Source organism: Staurois parvus, unplaced genomic scaffold (assembly GCF_062004578.1).
Source record: "Staurois parvus isolate SC_StPar_1 unplaced genomic scaffold, SC_StPar_1.0 ptg000840l, whole genome shotgun sequence".
NCBI classification, from domain to species: Eukaryota; Metazoa; Chordata; class Amphibia; order Anura; family Ranidae; genus Staurois; species Staurois parvus.
Window position 1 is genome coordinate 268,845 of NW_028318636.1, and position 17,550 is coordinate 286,394.

The 17,550-nt window shown below is 44.6% G+C and overlaps 1 protein-coding gene across 2 annotated transcripts in view; it reads left to right on the forward strand.

Annotated features, from left to right (window-relative positions):
- The first annotated feature begins 12,649 nt into the window (after window positions 1-12,649).
- Window positions 12,650-17,550, forward strand: part of RASAL1 (RAS protein activator like 1) — a 126,620-nt gene continuing 121,719 nt past the window's right edge. For both annotated transcript variants that reach the window (XM_089655420.1, XM_089655421.1), the window contains exon 1: window positions 12,650-12,945. In XM_089655420.1, coding sequence (XP_089511546.1) covers window positions 12,881-12,945 — 65 coding nt within the window. In that variant the 5' untranslated portion in view covers window positions 12,650-12,880. The remainder of the gene's footprint in view (window positions 12,946-17,550) is intronic.

Genomic DNA, 17,550 nt, shown 5'->3' on the forward strand with positions numbered 1-17,550 from the left:
ACATTGATTAAAGGTATTGTAAAGGTTTAACTTTTATTTTTTTAAAATAACAAATATAGTATACTTACCTGCTCTATGCAATGGTTTTGCACAGAGCAGCCCCAATCCTCATCTTCTTGGGTCTCCTGCCTGCTCTCCTGGCTCCCCCCCCACTGAGTGCCCACCATATTCAGCCGTTTGCTATGGGGGCATTTGTGCATGCTCACTCCAAAGCACTGCTCCATCCGCACTGGATGTGCTTCACAGCAGCGGGAGCCAGTGGCTCCCGCTGTTGTGTTTCAGCCAATGAGAAGGCAGAGAGCCGAGAGAAAACCTCTGCTCTTGGATTGAGATCGGGCTCAGGTAAGTAAAAAAAGGGTGGGGGGCGGTGAGGGAAACTGTACGGAGAAGGTTTTCTTTTAGTTAAATGCGGAGAATGCATTAAAGTGGATGTAAACAGTTACACATACCCAGTGAAGTGATTGGCCTCATATGATACACAGAGATGAAACAAATCCTCCTACATAAGTTGCACTTGCCTATCTGCAGTCTTTTGTTCTCTACATCCACTCAAAGTGCTGAATTTATAATGCTTGTCTGAGATTTCTGGAAAAGGGGGGTGGAGAGCTGAAATTACACATTGCAGAGCTTAGCGAGGAGAGCTCTGAGAGCTGATTGAATGTAAGGGGCACACACCCCTCCACATAGCTCACAGGAACAGAGCTGAAGCTGTCAATCTGTTAGAGATCCCTGCCCTGTCACCATTTTTCTCTTGGTGTCAGAAAAACTTGTCAGAAGTGGTTCATGCTAATTGCAGAGGAATGAAGCAGGAGACAAAAATGACACTCTTGAAATAATTACACACTATAGAGGAATATGGTTTGTTCATATTTTATGTCTGCAGTTTACAACCACTTTAAGGCAAAAAACTTTAATTTCATATAAATAGCAGCTAGATAGAGAGAAATGAACATGCGTTTATGTTACTACGATCTTTCTATCTGGAATTTAGCTTTTGTTGTCAGATTTGTTTATATTACATTTATGTTTTCCTCTTTTCCTCCATTCTACATATTATTGCACAAGGACTTTTAAATGTTAACATATAGGAAATGTAGGAAATGTAACACTGAAAAAGCTCCAGCGTGTTTGTGTTCATTATTGGGTTTAAGAGGAGCTGAACTGTGGAAGCTTTAGCTATGTTAAAAAAACAAGAGGCATGGAATGCCTTGAGTAAGTCAACACTTGAGTAACACTCATTGTTAATAGAAATGCCATTCAGTAATTGTGGAGGGCCACCAAGGCGACTGGGGGACCAGTCCTACAGACATGTTATTATATGATATTTGCATTGTAGTCATTACCTTTCTTTGAGGCATAAAAGACGGAGGCTTGTTTGTTTGTATGTATTTCTGTGAATCATTATTGCAATGCTGTAGACTCAAATAAGTAGCACTGTATTCCTTTGTATGACTAAAAATCCAAAATATGAGTTCTATCACAATAAACAGAGTAAAAAAAATTGGAGACAGAAGGCAAAGTGCTAGTCACCTGTATTTCATTTGGTCTGCCTATATTATTATTATATAGTATTTATAAAGCGCCAATAGTTCGCTCAGCGCTGTACATTACAAAGGGGGACAGAACATGTGACAGAACAATACCAATACAATGCAAAACATGAGGGGATTGAGGGCCCTGCTCTTTCGAGTTTACAATCTAGGAGGGACTATAGCTGATTTATTCTCTGTACTGACTTAGGCTCTGTTCACACCTATGCAGTTTGCTTTTTGTCCATTTTGCAGTGCTTTTCAAAGTTCATTTTGCGTTTTTCTACACATTTTGTATGCATTTTTACCGTGTTTTGTTCAGCTCTTTTTTTTTTAAGTATAATTTTTTTATATTTTTTTTTTTTCTGGGCAGAATAAAAATGCAAAATATGGCAAAAATGCACTACCATGCATTTCATCACATTCTCCATTGAACTCTATTGTAGCAAAAATGCTGCTTTTTGCTTTTAAAAAGTCCCTGACCCTTTCCAAAAACGCAGCACCTCAAAAAAGCATAGATGTTCCATAGGAAACTATGTTAAATAGACTGTAGTGCGTTTCTGAAAAAAGCGCTAAAAAACTCATTGTTTTGAACAGAGCCTTTCATTGCCTTTTTCTGCAACGTGTCTCCATGTGGAGGAAGCAATTTTAGTAAAGGCAGGGTCTTGCTTCCTATTGTCAGAGCCTCCAGCAAGAAGAACAGTGAGCAACATAGTTGTGACATCACCAGATCTCAGTACAAATTTCCTGAGTGTAGCAGTCAGAGGCAGCAGTGCCTCTCACATTGCAGACAGATCTCATCTCATCAGAGATCAGATCTCACATTGCAGACAGATCTCATCTCATCATAGATCAGGTCTCACATTGCTGATAGATCTCATCTCATCATAGATCAGATCTCACATTTCAGACAGATCTCATCTCATCATAGATCAGATCTCACATTGCAGACAGATTTCATCTCATTATAGATCAGGTCTCACATTGCAGACAGATCTCCTCTCATCATAGATCACGTCTCACATTGCAGACAGATCTCATCTCATCATAGATCAGGTCTCACATTGCAGACAGATCTCATCTCATCATAGATCACGTCTCACATTGCAGACAGATCTCATCTCATCATAGATCCGATCTCACATTGCAGACAGATCTCATCTCATCATAGATCAGATCTCACATTGCAGATAGATCTCACCTCATCATAGATCAGATCTCACATTGCAGATAGATCTCACCTCATCATAGATCAGATCTCACATTGCAGATAGATCTCACCTGATCATAGATCAGATCTCACATTGCAGACAGATCTCACCTAATCATAGATCAGATCTCACATTGCAGATAGATCTCACCTCATCATAGATCAGATCTCACATTGCAGACAGATCTCACCTCATCATAGATCAGGTCTCACTTTGCAGACAGATCTCACCTCATCATAGATCAGATCTCACATTGCAGATAAACAGCTATGGGTCTGCAGGCACAGGAACGCCTAGCCACCTAGTGCTCTGCTATTTTTCATTAGAAATTCAAAACAATAGGTAGATTTTTCAGTGCTTAGACTGGCCATAGCTCAAAATCTGGCTAATTCCTGTTGACTGACAAAACATTCAAGCTATGTGTGGCCCTGCAAGCACCACCATAACCTGGCTGAACAAAAGTCGATTTACAAATCGACTGAGATGGGTTGAAAATTATTGACCAGTGACTGCATCCTATAGGCAGCAGTGCACATCCACCAGTTCAAGCCTCACACATATGGGCTCTTGGACAGTGGCAGGCTCCCAGGACACATGCTCATATCTTATTTGGGGTGCCCCAGGTCCCTAACAGTACAAACATCTGCTACTGCAGCGGCTGGTATCTCTCTCTGGCATCTGCCTTTCAGACTGATAGACTCCAGAACCTTGAAGCTTCTCTCCCCAGCTCTGACATGTCACATGACACAATGGAGAGGGAGCCTACAAGAAACGTTCCCCAACCATCTGACACGGGGGGTTGCCGGTTTTTGTACTGGGAGGGATAATTTGAGGGTGGGGGGAGGTAGGATTTGTGCTGCGAGGGGGGATTTTTGGGGAGAATAGTTTTTCTGAGCAGGGCATTTGTGCTATGAGGGGGATTGGAAGGAAGATTTGTGCTGGGAGGGGGAGTTCTGGGAGATGCATTTGTGCTGGTAGGGGAATTTGGGGGGAAAGGGAAGTTTTGCTGTAAGTGACATTGGGGGGGGGGGGGTGATTTGTGCTGTGAGAGGGTATTTGGAGGGTAACATGATTTGTGCAGATGGGGGGGGGGGGATTTGGGAAGAGGAAGAGCATTTGTGCAGGGAAAGATTTGGAGGGGAGAGATGATTTGTGCTGGGAGGGGGATTTCTTTTGGGGGTGGGAAGCATTTCTGCTAGGATGATGAGAATTTTGGAGGGGAAGAGGATTTGTACTTGGAGGGAGCAGGGTGGGGGGGGGGAGAGAATTTGTGCTTAAAGGGAGAATATGGGGAGTGGGGGGATGATTTTTGCATAGAGGGGGGGATTTTTTTTGGGGGGGGGCATTTGTGCTGGGATGGAGCTTTTGGAGGGGAAGAGGATTTTGTGCTAGGAGGGGTTTTGGGAGGGAGAGGATTTGTGCTGTGGGGGGAAGTTGGGGGGGGGGGGGTGATTTGTGCTGTAAGGGAGAATTTGGAGGGTAACATGATTTGTTCAAGTAGGGATTCAGGGAGAAGAAGAGGATTTGTGTTAGGACACTAGTTTTGGGGGAAGGGAGATGGGATTGGTGCTGGGACGGGATTAGTGGGGAAGGTGATTTCTGCTGGGAGGGGGATTTGTTCTGAAAGGGTGAATTTGGGGTGGATGATGATTTGTGCTGGTAGGGGGATTTAGGGCAAAGGGAAATGGATTTGTTCTTGAAGGAGGGATTTTAGGGGTAGGGAATTAAGCATGCCTGACCCTTGTACACAGTATATTGTGCACACTTGACCCCTGCATTATGTGCAATTCATACTCCTGACCCCAGCACCATATGTTTTATGTACTCCTAAACCAAGTTCTGACCATAGCACCCTGTGCATTGTGTACTCTTGGTCCCTGCTTTTCTACATTACACACCCCTGACTCCTGCACTCTGTGCCTTACAGATTCCTGCACTATACACTATATAGTACATTACACAGTTCTGACCAAAGTGTTAATTGTGTCAACAGTTGCTGGTTGCTAAGCAGTCCCTGACTATCTTCATTAAGTTTTTTTTTAAGGTAGGCTCAGACAAAGTGTTAGCTCTCTGTCTATAATTGATGTACACAACACCATATGTAATGAAAGTATTTCATTTTTTAAAATGATTGCTTATACATGTTTGTGAGACTATCACTTGTGGCATAGCAACGTAAGCATATTTTATGAGTACAAGGAGGCACTTTTTTTTTAACTATTCCCCTTTAAACCCCTCCCACTGAGAAGGACGTTTGGCAACACTCACTGTTCACCATCTAGCTTCACATGCACTGCATAATTTTGCTTTTTACGGTGCCCAAAGGTAACCCAGGTTTATTGCAGTCCTAGCAAGGCCCCTGTACCTGTGGGCGTATGACATAAACGTTCGGCATATTTCCTTGCCTGGGACCTATAGGTGCTATGCAGAGTCTCTCACAGAAATCAATGAGCAAGTCCGCTGGGCACAAGCAGTCTATGTCCAGGCTCATGGGTCCATATACATGCACAACCACTTGCCCTCCAGAGGATTTACCCCCCCTTCCAGACCAGGCCATTTTGTGTGATACGGCGCTGCATTACTTTAACTGACAATAGCGCAGTCATACAATGCTGCACGCAAATGAAATTGATGTCTCTTTTATCCCACAAATGGAGCTTTCTTTTAGTGGTATTTGATCTCCTGTGCATTTTTTATTTTTTGTGCTATGAACAAAAAAAGACTGACAATTTTAAGGAAAAAACAATATTTTGACTTTTTGCTATTAAACATGTCCAGTAAAAAAATATAAAAAATGAAATTTCGTCATAAATTTAGGCCAAACTGTATTCTGCTGCATGTCTTTGCTAAAAAAAAAATCCTAATCCGTGTAAATTAATTGGTTTACGTGAAAGTTATAGCGTCTACAAATGGCGGTATATATACTGGAATTTGTTTTTATGAATACTAGTAATGGCAGCAATCAGCAACTTATAGCGAGACTGCGGTGGGCATTCTGACACTGGGGGGCACTGACTAACTGTCACTGATATCTCCAGTGACACCACTGCAGTGATCAGTGCTAATAAAAAGCACTGACACTGTACTAATGACACTGGGCAGGAAGGGGTTAACATCTGGGGCGATCAAAGGGTTAACTATGTGCTGTGCTTAACTATGTAAGCATGCTGCTTTGTATGACTCTGCTATGCAGAGCCAAACAAAGCAGCGTGCTAAAGCTGACAGGGGGAAGATCTGTATTGTTTACATACAGACCTCCCCACCGTCATTGATACTCGGCAATTGCCGGCTGCCTGCGGGGAATCACCAATGGCAGCGTGGGTTGGGCGCGTGCTCCCTACCCGGAAATGCGAAATCACGTATATATACGTAATTTTGCACAGGCCTGCCATCCTGTAGCAATAGTTCTACTAAAGGGCAGTCGGGGAGCGGTTAAGCAAGGACTAGCTTATACCTTGGTACATCCATTAATTTCTACAGGTGGCATTTGGCAGCACATGTGGCTCCTGAGCAGGAAATTACACCCCCATTGTAAGTCAAATGGCACCAAGTGCTCATGTTCATGAGACCTATGGGTATCTACTAACTATTCTATTTTATCTATTTGTTGTCTGTGTCTCCATTAGGGAGATTTACCTTCTATATTTGTCTTATTTACTGTTATCATCGGAACTGAAAGAAGATTCCAAATTTTGGGTTGACATCAGAACAGGAATAATGGAGATATCTTGCAATGTGTACACTAGTTCTGGTGACACCCTGGGACTCCCTCACTTTGGAGGGATTTTCTCTAACCCTGCTGTTTTGGCTATGGGACGGGAAGTGAAGGAAAATCTCCACAATGGGAAACAGATGGCAAAAAAAACTAATCCATTACACTATCCAAAATGAAAAGAAACGTTTTGCCTTTAGTGATCCTTTACAGTGTTACTAAAACCAGGCCCCTGCATTCATTATATCTGGTCTCCCACAGTACACACAACATGGAAATGCAATTATTTTAGTAAATAGAAACTGCTAAATACCTTTTCTCATCAGCAGTATATTGCAGTCTTGTGACTTCTATCAGTGTTCAGCAGAGAACTGGTTAAAGCTGGTTAAAGTAGGAGGAGTTTTCTTTCTGCTCTAGGAGGAAGCAAAATCCTTGATCTCTGTTTGGACAGTGCTGATTGGCCCTGTGCTGATCTCATGCACTCTCCCAGGTAATTTAAAAAAAAACTCTCTAGCAATACACACCAAACTGAGCAGATGCCTACGGTTCAATCCAACACAACAAACACTTTACTTCTGCGCTAGGAAAGGACTCAGTAGACCCAATAGGAATGTTCTGGAATTTTCTGGAATATGCACTGCTTGCTGCCCTCAACAGACCGGGGTGGTCCAAATACACTGGATACAAATCAAGAAACAAATGGATACAAATGGAGAGGTCACAACCTCTTCCTCAGAGCCACTGGCTCTGAGGAAGAGGTTGTGTCATCGAAACGCGTTAGACAGTTGGTCATCCAGGGTTCCATCGTATGGACTCACATGTTGTTTGGATCATACATCTTGTTCAGTTTGACATGCCTGTGGTATTATGTCCATTGTGAGTATGATACCTATTTTGTTTCTTCAATAAATTATTTTAAACGATAATGCACTAGGTCGGTGCGCCCTTTTTCTGTTTCTCCATTTGTATCCTATGGTTCAATCCGTCTTATCAGGAGATAAGAGGTGGTCACCTGAAAAAATGGAGGATCAGAGAAAACAGGATCAAACGGCCTTCTTACACAATGCAGAAGATTAACCTCTTAGGTTCCACAGTGAGTATAACAAGCATGCTTTACTGCATATACAGACTGATTTTACTGGTGTGGGTTTAGTAACACGTTATTATTTACCAGCAAATAAAGACCCAATTTGTCCTAAAATAAACCAAGGTATAATTTGCTGGAGATGCTTCAAGATTTTTGGGTGTTGTGACTAAAAAAAATAAAATTGAGAAAAGTTGCCCTATAGCAAAGTTCTGTTTGGATTATTTTATTATGGAGCAACATGACAAAGGTGTGCCCTTTAGAGCTGGGTACTCACAGTCCATAACGGTTGGTTCCACAGCAACCGGCCTACTTTTGGCCCATGTGTACAGCTGTCTGATCTACAAAAGCTGGTCTTACAACTGGCTTCTGTTGAACGGGCATTCTGGAAAATCAGCATCTGATCAGCACTAGCAACCAAGGGCTGCCAGAGCTGATCAGTGTATTCTGCTGTGCCTTGTCAGAACACAAAGGCACAGCAATGACAATCGTCACACTAACATCCCTTGTGTTAGTATGGCAGTCTCTCACTGTGTTGAATGAGAAATTACAGTACGAATCTCAGCTGGTTCACCAGAAACCGGTTGAGATTCGAACCATGTATGGGCAGGCTGAATGTACTTGATCTTGAGTAAAACCAGCCTGCCAGATTTTACATGTGATTATTGCTAGCGGCTATTATAGCCGCTAGCAATAATCACTGTCTTCTCCTGGCACTGATGGCTTCCCCCACCCCCCTGCCGGGAGAACACAATGGTTTTGCAGGAGTGATTCAGTGTTGGTGGGGGAATCAAGTGAATTTCTTTCCTGCAACTTGTGGCTGCAGGAAAGAAATTTGCACCATCTATAGCTCGCCTTAGGCTACTTTCACACTGAGGAGTTTTTCAAGCGTTTTTGCGTTAAAACAAAGCGCCTGAAAAGCTCAAGAAAACTGCTTCCCTATGTATGTGAATGTATATCTATGTATGTTTTCACACTGAGGTGTTGCGCTTGCGGTGCGGTGTAAAAACTCCTGCTTGCAGCATCTTTGGGGCATGTTTGGCTAGTTAAAAAAAACATAACATAAAATCCTACGCTATAATATATATGAAACCCCCTGATAGTAAGACAATCAATAAAAAATAAGCAGCCACCTTAATATTGCAGGCAACAATATATCAAATAATAAAACATAAAAATGTGGCGCTACATTTAGCCAAAAAAATTATAAATTTGTGCAAACACATAAAGTGAATAAAAAGTCCACATGAGAAGTTCACATATGTGAAGGAAATATGAAACAGAATAAACCCCTTTAAGGGACATCAATGTTGTCATAAATACTTCAAATCTGGGGCAGCACAGTGGCTAAGTGGTTAGCACTTCCGCCTGGCAGTACTAGGGTCGTTGGTTCAAATCCCAGCCACGGCACCACCTGCCTGGAGTTTGCATGTTCTCCCTGTGCCTGTGTTGGCTTCCTCCGGGTACTCCGGTTTTCTCCCACACTCCAAAGACATGCTGGTAGGTTAATTGGCTCCTGTCTAAATTGTCCCTAGTATGTATATGTATGAATGTAAGTTAGGGACCTTAGATTGTATGCCCCTTGAGGGTTAAGGACTGATGTGAATGTACTATATATATATGTAAAGTGCTGCGTAAATTGACAGCCCTATATAAGCACCTGAAATAAATAAAAATAAATAAGAAGATGAAGGGAATCCACCAACACCTGGAAAATTCTGCCTTTTACTGGACAAACTTGACCCCCTCGTTAAGGTTGGGTCAAATTACACGATATAGAATCCAAACGTATGCCACGGACCTGAACGCTTCATAACGTCAAAGGATTAAACTGGCCCCCAATAGTAGATGAATGGAAGCACTTGCTGGATAATTAAAAAAATTGGCTACAATCCGGACACTGGTAGAGCTCCAAACTTTAACTTCATAGATTGAACAGAGAAAAAAACCTGCAAAAAAGATTTATCCTCATAGAGGACAAACCCATTCAAGAAACAAAAAAATCCTCATAGTGTAGTAATTTATTAAAGATTTATTGCCCCAAAGCATATTATAAGCATATCATAAAACTTACATCAATGTATTGATAAAATAGCATGTCACCAAAAGATGGAGGATATGTTTCAAACCATTAGAATGGCCACGACGTTCTGGTATGTGCTCTGGCTCCTTCCTACGCGTTTCGTCATTGGTGACGTCGTCAGTGTCCTTAGGCTCCATTCACACCTGATGATGTGGACTCACAGGTGGAATTTGCCACAATTTTGGCCATGATTCCAAACTGCATGGCAACTGCTGCAAATGCTTGACGTGCATTTGGGTGCCATTCATTCTAAATGCCATACCCAAACATGGTGTGATTTTGATTCGATTGTCATGTGGAAAAACGAGCCTTTAGAAAAATCATGTGAAGGGCAGGATCTAGCCCAGCAATGGGCAAACTACGGCCCGGCGGACCATTTAATCCGGCCCGCGGAGCGTGATAAAAAAAAAAAAACAGCCAGGGCAGGCAAACATTGGCTGTCAGGATGTGTGTAGGCGGGGCAGCATGATGAACGTGAGGGGAGCTAGGCTCCTCTCACAGTCTGCCCTGAAGACCGGAACGGCGCGGGAACACGGCGAGAGGAACGCGCGGAGCAAAGGTAAGTAAATTGATACAGGGGGGACTTGGCTTACTACTTGGGGGGGGAATAGTACTATGGGGGATGAAATACTATATGAGGGATGAATATGGGGAATGAATTACTATAGGGGGGATGAATTACTATATGGGGATGAATTACTATATGGGGGATGAATTACTATGGGGGATGAAATACTATATGAGGGATGAATATGGGGAATGAATTACTATATGGGGGATGAATTACTATATGGGGGATGAATTACTATATGGGGGATGAATTACTATGGGGGATGAAATACTATATGAGGGATGAATATGGGGAATGAATTACTATAGGGGGGATGAATTACTATATGGGGATGAATTACTATATGGGGGATGAATTACTATGGGGGATGAAATACTATATGAGGGATGAATATGGGGAATGAATTACTATATGGGGGATGAATTACTATATGGGGGATGAATTACTATGGGGGATGAAATACTATATGAGGGATGAATATGGGGAATGAATTACTATAGGGGGGATGAATTACTATAGGGGGGATGAATTACTATGGGGGATGAATTACTATATGGGGGATGAATTACTATATGGGGGATGAATTACTATATGGGGGATGAATTACTATGGGGGATGAAATACTATATGAGGGATGAATATGGGGAATGAATTACTATATGGGGGATGAATTACTATATGGGGGATGAATTACTATATGGGGGATGAATTACTATGGGGGATGAAATACTATATGAGGGATGAATATGGGGAATGAATTACTATAGGGGGGATGAATTACTATAGGGGGGATGAATTACTATGGGGGATGAATTACTATATGGGGGATGAATTACTATATGGGGGATGAATTACTATATGGGGGATGAATTACTATGGGGGATGAAATACTATATGAGGGATGAATATGGGGAATGAATTACTATAGGGGGGATGAATTACTATAGGGGGGATGAATTACTATAGGGGGGATGAATTACTATGCTTACTATGGGGGAATATTACTATACTTACTATGGATGGCATGGTAGTGGCTGGGCCGGCCAGCAGATAGTGGGGGGCATAAAAGTTTTGTAAAATAACTCTTTTTATGCTTTTCTACCTTAAATTAATCTAAACATTTAATGTTACAAATTTTAATTTATATTAATTCACACATACACATCATTCATCTACTCTTGGTCCGGCCCCCGGGTCCAATATATGAACCCATTGCGGCCCTCAAGTCAAAAAGTTTGCCCACCCCTGATCTAGCCTGTCTGATCCGGGGGTGAAACGTATCAGCACACTTCCATTTTATCCTTGTGGCTATGTGCACTGCGGCGGTTAGGCTGGGCTTCAGTGTCTGATGCTACTGGTCCTGGGGGTGCGAGACCAACACCCCAGCACCCCCCCAGATTGCGCCCCTGTTCGGGCAATAAACACACATAGAGCAACCTATTGAAGTAAATAGGTTGCCCTATGCGCAATACGTGGAACTGCTTAAAAATCACCCACACAAAATCACGAGTGTGAATGGGGCCTAAATATTATGTGCTAAGGGCCGGCTCACCCCACGATTCAGGAACAGCACAATCCTGTGCGATTCGCATGTAGCTCGCTGCAGTGCAATTGCAAGCCCTTTCTTTTTGAATGGGCTGAAATCGCACGGCACTACTTTTTAAAACACTCTGTAACAGGATCACATGGTACAAAATTACAATGTGATCCGGTGTTGGGAAATCTATTGTTGCTGGTGGGGGGATCTATTGTTGCTGGAGAGGTACAATGCGATCCTACGCCTGGGGTGTCGTCAGCATTTTATTGACAACCACTGCAGTGTGTTTTGCATACGGGTTGGATCGCACAGGAGCACAGCACGCTGCTGTCCGATTCTGGTGTGAACGGGTCCCAATAGCAGTTCCTCTTTCCTGCGTCAGAATGTTGTGGGGTGTGTAGACCAGGGGTGGACTGACAACTCATGGGGCCCCTGGGCAATAGGGGATCATGGGGCCCCTGTGTCCTCGCCCGCACTCAAACCATACCCAAAAAAGCCTATGAAAGGTACCAGGGGCATCCCATGGGGCCCCCTACTGCCCCCGGGCCCTCCGGCAGTGCCCGAGTTCCGAAATGGTCAGTCCGCCCCTGGTGCAGACCTGTGAAGGCCCTCCAGTGTAATGTTTGGGGGGAACTTGTGTACCCCTACACATTTGTCTGATAAAAGAAATAGCATTGAGGAGGGAATCTCCCTCCCAGGTCTTCCCCCTGACAGAGGTCTCTGACTAGACCTAGAAGGGTTAGCTCTCCTCCAGCCCCGGATGAATGGAAGGAAGGCCAGCATCCAGCCCCGTGCCATTGGATCAGCAGGGCGCTTGTCTGGCAGCAGAGTCGTGCGGAGCTGTACACAGGTAACCAGCGGCTCGTCCTCCTCACACAAGACTACCTGCAGGGGGTCGAGCCTTCCCTCCTCCCTCATGCAGTTCTCGTAGTCACCACACTTCGGAGGCAGAGGCAGCACACAGCCGTCCCTGCTCACATCTCCGCCGCTGACTACCTGTGGATAGTGTGAGGGAGAGAGAGCGGGAGAGGGAGCGATGGCGCGGAGCCCTGCCCGGGCTATGTTCTATAGGAAGACACACACCGCATAGAACTATGACGGAGAGCCCCGGACTGCCAGTCATGTGTACAGCCCGCTGAGCACACCGAGCACCATGGCCAGGAACACCGCGCTCTATTTCAGGCTGGTGGAGGGGAAGAACCTGCCGGCTAAGGATGTGTAAGTCCTATTGTGTCATATGTACGCTCATCACCTCCTCCAAGAAGTTCATACAAGTGGGAGGACGGCGCTGCTGGCCATAGAGGGGCCAAAGCATTCACCTAGGGCTGACTGGAGATTCAACTACGGGTCCTACAGGCACCCCAATATCATTTATTGAAGCCACAGTCTAAAAACCCCACAATGAAATATATTGCAGGTTACCAATATTGGATGTGGTGGCTGCTTTAGTTTTCTTTTTAGGTCTTTTTTCCTTTATTTTCACCTGGTGATCCCTCCAGTAACTCACTCCCTATCTAATCACCTGGCGATCCCTCCAATGACTCCATATCTAATCACCTGGCAATCTCTCCAGTAACTCACTCCATATCTAATCACCTGGTGATCCCTCCAGTAACTCACTCCATATCTAATCACCTGGTGATCCCTCCAGTAACTCACTCCATATCTAATCACCTGGTGATCCCTCCAGTAACTCACTCCATATCTAATCACCTGGTGATCCCTCCAGTAACTCACTCCATATCTAATCACCTGGTGATCCTTCCAGTAACTCACTCCCTATCTAATCACCTGGCGATCCCTCCAATGACTCCATATCTAATCACCTGGCAATCTCTCCAGTAACTCACTCCATATCTAATCACCTGGTGATCCCTCCAGTAACTCACTCCCTATCTAATCACCTGGCGATCCCTCCAATGACTCCATATCTAATCACCTGGCAATCTCTCCAGTAACTCACTCCATATCTAATCACCTGGTGATCCCTCCAGTAACTCACTCCATATCTAATCACCTGGTGATCCCTCCAGTAACTCACTCCATATCTAATCACCTGGTGATCCCTCCAGTAACTCACTCCCTATCTAATCACCTGGCAATCCCTCCAGTAGCTCACTCCATATCTAATCGCCTGGCGATCCCTCCAATGACTCCATATCTAATCACCTGGCGATCTCTCCAGTAACTCACTCCATATCTCATCACCTGGTGATCCCTCCAGTAAATCATGCCCTATCTAATCACCTGGCGATCCCTCCAGTAACTCCCTATCTAATCACCTGGCGATCCCTCCAGTAACTCCCTATCTAATCACCTGGCGATCCCTCCAGTAACTCCCTATCTAATCACCTGGCAATCCTACCAATAACTCACTCCCTATCTAATCACCTGGCGATCTCTCCAGTAACTCACGCCCTATCTAATCATCTGCCGATCCTTCCAATAACTCACTCCCTATCAAATCACCTGGCAATCCCTCTAGTAACTCACGCCCTATCTAATCACCTGGCAATCCCTCCAGTGACTCACTCACTATCTAATCACCTGGCGATCCCTCCAGTAACTCACTCCCTATCTAATCACCTGGCGATCCCTCCAGTAACTCACTCCCTATCTAATCACCTGGTGATCCCTCCAGTAACTCACTCCATATCTAATCACCTGGTGATCCCTCCAGTAACTCACTCCCTATCTAATCGCCTGGCAATCCCTCCAGTAGCTCACTCCATATCTAATCGCCTGGCGATCCCTCCAATGACTCCATATCTAATCACCTGGCGATCTCTCCAGTAACTCACTCCATATCTCATCACCTGGTGATCCCTCCAGTAAATCATGCCCTATCTAATCACCTGGCGATCCCTCCAGTAACTCCCTATCTAATCACCTGGCAATCCTACCAATAACTCACTCCCTATCTAATCACCTGGCGATCTCTCCAGTAACTCGCGCCCTATCTAATCATCTGCCGATCCTTCCAATAACTCACTCCCTATCAAATCACCTGGCAATCCCTCTAGTAACTCACGCCCTATCTAATCACCTGGCAATCCCTCCAGTGACTCACTCACTATCTAATCACCTGGCGATCCCTCCAGTAACTCACTCCCTATCTAATCACCTGGCGATCCCTCCAGTAACTCACTCCCTATCTAATCACCTGGCGATCCCTCCAGTAACTCACTCCCTATCTAATCACCTGGCGATCCCTCCAGTAACTCACTCCCTATCTAATCACCTGGCGATCCCTCCAGTAACTCACTCCCTATCTAATCACCTGACGATCCCTCCAATGACTCCATATCTAATCACCTGGCGATCTCTCCAGTAACTCACTCCATATCTAATCACCTGGTGATCCCTCCAGTAACTCACTCCCTATCTAATCACCTGGCGATCCCTCTAGTAGCTCACTCCATATCTAATCGCCTGGCGATCCCTCCAATGACTCCATATCTAATCACCTGGCGATCCCTCCATTAACTCACTCCCTATCTAATCACCTGGCGATCCCTCCAGTAACTCACTCCATATCTAATCACCTGGCGATCCCTCCAGTAACTCACTCCATATCTAATCACCTGGCGATCCCTCCAGTAACTCACGCCCTATCTAATCACCTGGCGATCCCTCCAGTAACTCACACCCTATCTAATCACCTGGCGATCCCTCCAGTAACTTACTCCCTATCTAATCACCTGGTTCACGTATGTGTGGGCCGCAATTTGTGCAGGCACGAGAGCCCATTCATTTGAATGGACTTAGGTGTCCCGGGACATGCAGGGAAGAAGTCCCTGCACTATTTGGGAAATCGCAGCCCGCACGGGAAACGAGGTTCCCAATATGGTTGCGATTTCCAGTGTAGGCGGCATGCCAGTAGAATTAATGTCATATTCTTGCGGGTCCTGCATTCCTCTGTGTGGGTGGTGCAGCTGCAGGTATTTGTGCGTTTTGCGCAGCGGCACCACCCACACAGATGTGAACCAAGCTTTAGGGGGCTCCATTCTGGATGGAGGAGCAATGGAGACACCTTTGGACAGCAGCATTGTCAGTTCTTGGGGGAGGGGAGTGTTGGGGTCTGATCTGGGGGTGTAAAGTATCAACACACTTTAATTTTATCCTTGTGGTTATGTGCATCACGGTGGTTGGGTTGGGCTTCAGTGCCTCATTCCGGTATCCGCCTTCCCTTGTGCCACGGGGGGTTGGGTATGATCAAAGCATCAGCCCCCCACAGCACCCCTACATCTGGTCCTGGTGTTAAATGTACTAGCAGCCAACATCTAAAGGCTCTATGCACACTAGCAGTTTTTTAAGCTCCTAGAAGCTGTTATTAGCATTTTTGTTCTGCTCCTAGAAGCTAAATAGTGTTCTCCTATGTGTCCATGCAAAATAATTTTGGCCTCTGTTAGCAAGCCTCCAGTGGGCGGGGTGAAACGTGTCAGAGGGCATGGCCAGTACAACGGCCGAGGCCATTCCTCAACATTGGACTCCTGGGGTCGGTTGAACAGCGTCCATCCCTTCACACTACTTTAAGCTATTCAAATTTTTTTAGCTTCAACGTCTAGAAGCAGAAAAATAGTTATTTTTGTAGTGTGTTTTTGGAACATTTTTCCAGCAGAAAAAAAGCTAAATGCTACTAATAGCTTTTTCTCCTTTTCTTCTACGTGTACTGTAAAAACGCTAATAAAACAACAATGCTCCTAAAACACTATTACCAATGTTTTTTTTTATCCAGCATTTTTTTTTAGCTTAAAGTGGTTCTAAAGGCAAAAGGTTTTTTACCTTCATGCATTCTATGCATGAAGGTAAAAAACCTTCTGTATGCTGCTCCTCCTAATACTCACCTAAGCCCCCTCATGATCCAGCGATGTGTACTGGAGTCTCGGCTATCCCGGGACTCTCTCTTCTCATTGGTTGAGACAGAAGCGAGAGCCATTGGCTCCCACTGTTGTCAATCAGAGCCAGTGAGAAAAGAGAGGGGACGGGGATGGGCTGCGGCTTCATGTGTGAATGGACACACTGAGCAGCGGGTGCCCCCATAGCAAGCTGCTTGCTGTGGAGGCACCTAACAGGAGGGAGGGGCCTGGAGTGCTTGCGGGGGACCAGAGAAGAGGAGGATCCAGGATGCTCTGTGCAAAGCCACTACACAAAGCATGTAAGTATAGACTTGTTTTTTTTTTTTTTTCTTAAAAAAGACTAAGCCTTAAAAATAAGAAAAATCTTTAGTGCGCATGGAACCTAAACTTGACTTTCTGACTTTCTGAAAAATGCTGCTAGCGACACCCCCACCCATACCCATAACCCTAACATTTTTTTTTTTAATTTTACATAGGGGACAGGTCCCTATTTTAGACAGGTTCCCACTTCCTCAATTCTAGGCTAGAATGATGTCTGCTCAAACTGCCCTCTGCCCACGACCTCTTGGCACATGTGACACAAAGCTGCAGGATTAGTCCCACAGCACCACACAATCAGGAGGTGGCTGTGATTCTCAGAAAGTCATAAGCAGCTCCCAAATCCAAGATGGCATTGCCAGGGACCCGCAGCAGTAAGAAGGTGGGAAGACAGCGCTGGACACCAGGGACTGGTAAGTACCTCATTTATAAAGATCAGCAGCTACAGTATTTGTCTTAACTTTTATTTTTTTTTAAAAAAGGTTGAGGTTCTTCTCTAAACTGTTACAGCCACAGTTTTGTTCCTTTTGGGACAAAGGTGTTGTAGAAATAAAAGCTGGCTATTGTAATACTTCGTACACACGATCAGAAAATCAGATGAAAAATGCCACTTTCGGTGCGATCGTCCTGTAATCTGATTGTTAGT